Source organism: Penaeus vannamei, chromosome 11, assembly GCF_042767895.1.
Source record: "Penaeus vannamei isolate JL-2024 chromosome 11, ASM4276789v1, whole genome shotgun sequence".
NCBI classification, from domain to species: Eukaryota; Metazoa; Arthropoda; class Malacostraca; order Decapoda; family Penaeidae; genus Penaeus; species Penaeus vannamei.
The window spans coordinates 21079760-21083306 of record NC_091559.1 but is presented as its reverse complement, the minus strand read 5'-3'; the positions used below and the strand labels follow the sequence as shown (position 1 = coordinate 21083306).

Below are 3547 nucleotides of genomic sequence, written 5' to 3'. Positions count from 1 at the left end.
ATCTTCTTTCTACAAGCCCGTGACGTTCTGAGAACAAGCTCGGCCTCCGTCCTTCTAGCATGCGTGACACTGTTTCGACGGCCAGGGCCCTTCACTGAGCTGGGGGTCGAGCTCCACAGATGCCAGCTAGAATATTTCATATTTTAATCAATATGTAATATGAATGGCTTAACAGTCGAAAGTCACCAGCAATGGGTGTTCTTTTGCACCTCTCAAAACTATTTGCATCAATAATTCAAGGAAAATATAATTTACAAACTAAAAAAATGAAACCTCTACGTACATCTGCACTATTTTCGGGCGTAAACACTGTATCCTGAAAAAATGAGATCAGTAGCCTGCACATACACACACACACACACACACACACACACACACACACACACACACACACACACACACACACACACACACACACACATATATATATATATATATATATATATATATATATATATATATATATATATATATATATATATATATATATATATATATTTGTTTCATGAAAACAGAAAATTTTCTATGATGTATATGCCTTATATAAATTATAACTCAATGGAATTATAGTTTTATATTATCTGTGAAGAATGTTTTGACTGCAGGAGAGATAAAAATGCAGGGGAAAGAATAAATATAAAGTTAGAGACATTAAAGAATTGATGACTTGAAAGAGAGTCAAATCACTTATTCCATTTATCACAAAGGTCCTTATTTTTATTGGTAGTGTCAGTGTATAGTAATACGAAAGTATAAATAATATCAAGTTCATTAGTGGCGGAGCTACAAAATAAGGTAAAATGAATTGGCCACATCACTAGAAATAGAGGTACATGGTAAGTCTTTGCATTTAAATGCTTGATGCCACTGGCAATTTTAAGGATGCGTCTTGACCGTTTCTGTGTATGACCTCTTGATGTGTAAAGGGTTAATCTGCCTGGTTTGAATGCCTGTTTTCTCATAAATCCTTTCTAAAGGCATTAACCAGTGAGGGCAATCACCCTATATGGATTTATGAATCAGTGTGCATATGTCATACTGACATTTCTATTGAACGTTTAACCAATTTGATATGGGGGTTATGTAGTCATTTTTTAGTATTGCTGAAAGAGAGAGTGGGTGAGAGGGAGGAAGAGAGGGAGAGAGAGAGAGAAAGAACAGAGGAGGACTATTTTGTTATGTTTATTTATATTGCCGAGAGAGAGAGAGAGTGACAGATAAAGGAGGAGATAGAGAGGGAAGGAAGGGAGAGAGAGGAGAGGAAGAGAGAGTGGAGAGAGATAGATGGAGGGAGAGAAAGGGGTTTCATGTAGTCATGTTTATATTGCCGAGAGAGAGAGAGAGAGAAAGAGATAAGTCACTCGATTATATACACGTTCTGGATATGAGGATTCCCATAGAGCCGTCCATAGGCTGAGGTGTAGGACAGTTACACAGCACCTTTTGTGGCAGCTACTGGAGTACCCACTGGCCATTCAACAATCTATATCGTCAAATTCCCAAAGTCCGAACGTCCCGAGTTTGTAGACACTACATTTGTGTGTATGTATATATGTATGTATGTATGTGTGTATATATATATATATATATATATATATATATATATATATATATATATATATATGTACATATATATATACATAAATATATATATATAATATATATATATATATATATATATATATATATATATATATATATATATATATATATATATATATATATATATATATATATATATATATATATATATATATACATGTATATATTTATTTGTCGTTACATTTTTCTCTAATTAAATGGCTTGATATACATGGTAAGATTTCACCACAAAAAGTTTATCGTATAACTGATCCACTTCTATTAAAATACCCCAACCGAAAACCGTCTATTCCTTGAGATTTCATCACAAAATGTGCTGTATATTCACTGTAGGTGTGGACCTGTGACAAGAAAGACTGCGGTAACCAGAAGAAGTTAACACGATGGCAAGAGAGAACACCGTATGGCATTGTGGTTTACCATCCTGATATGTTCTCTGAGGTAAGCCTCTGTATGGTTGGGTGTTTCATAGATAGCATTGATCAAGATTATGATAATAATAAAGAATGATGTTTATGAGAGCTATAATAATGATGTTAATAATGATAATGATGTTAATAATAGTAATAGTAGTAGTAATAATAATAAGGAAAATAGTAATAGTATTAGTAGTAGTACAACTCTGATAATTAATTGTAAAAGAAAGGGAATAATAATACAATTATGATAACAATAACTTTATCTCTTCCTACGACAGGCGGAAAATTCCTGTCGAGAAAACATCTGCTGTAAACTTTGTCTGCTGTCTTCTTCATCTGAAAGCGGTTACAAGTGCTTATTCGACGATCCCAGTGAAGACGGCCGTTGTGGGGACTTGCAAAGATCAAGTAAACAAATGAAAGTGGTAGTTGGCTAAGGAAGGGAAGTTCACCACTTGGCCAGTGAAATTAATTTAGTTGTTTCTATCAGCACCAGCATGTTATAGTGGCACCGTATCTAATATTTTTCTCAAAAAATATTGTTTTGTGAGTAAAATAGCGAGAATCTAACTAACATCTTATCATTTAAAAAATCGCTTAAATGAAGTAATTAATTTACTGAATAATATGTACACACACACACACACACACACACACACACACACACACACACACACACACAAACACATTGCCAGACTTTATATACCATAATCTCTTGTATTTAACATAATGCCAAGATCCAAATCTAAAGAGCCAAATTGGGGCAAATTGGAGCAGCACAGCTCAAACACAATATTTATGTGAAATGTCCGCCCATAATGACGTGGAAAAATCGCCACATTTTCTTTATCTACTGTTGACAAACAAATAATCTAGTTTCAGTGGCCTTAAATTGTGTGGTGATAAGGTGGTGGAACCATCTTTCAAGACAGGTAAACGTGTTCTCATTTCTGTGGTCTTTCCCTTTTTTTCCTGAAATAGATGCATTGAATTGCAATTCATATTCATCATGATTACTGTTTTTTGTTTTTTTTACAATGTCAAAGTGATTCTGGCTTGAGTTTAAAAAAAGTATTTTCATTCGTTTTTTTTTTTTTTTCGCTCATACTGATACATGAGAATTTCCGTAATATATGGTCTGTAATATTGTATAGCTTTACTACTAAAAAAAATTCCCTTTTTCTATAAATGCTTATGACTGATTTTCCATGCTTTTATTTATTCCTGCATTAAACGACATATATTGTACATATATTGTACCATATACAAAAGTGCCAAAAGCAATTGCCGAACCTCCTCAATGTAAACCTCGAAGAACTTACCTACTAGACATATTGATCAGTTATCTTTCTTACCTGTTCTCAGTCCAAGTACCTTTAGCATTTTTATATTTTCGTATTTGATTTCTTCCCCGTTTTTCTTTCATAATCTACATCTATTAAAAAGCAAAAAAAAAAAAAAAAAAAAAAAAAAAAAAAAAAAAAATCGGTTATCTCTGAACTACTGAAGAAAACGGTAACTTCAAT

General features: G+C 33.1%; 1 protein-coding gene across 4 annotated transcripts in view; it reads left to right on the top strand.

Moving 5' to 3' along the window:
- The window catches only part of LOC113804077 (prolow-density lipoprotein receptor-related protein 1), a 41584-nt gene extending 38361 nt beyond the window's left edge, over positions 1-3223 (top strand). For all 4 annotated transcript variants that reach the window (XM_070127108.1, XM_070127109.1, XM_070127107.1 and 1 more), the window contains 2 exons: positions 1936-2043; positions 2300-3223. In XM_070127108.1, the coding sequence (XP_069983209.1) occupies positions 1936-2043; positions 2300-2458 (267 nt within the window). In that variant the 3' untranslated portion in view covers positions 2459-3223. The remainder of the gene's footprint in view (positions 1-1935; positions 2044-2299) is intronic.
- The last annotated feature ends 324 nt before the right edge of the window (positions 3224-3547 follow it).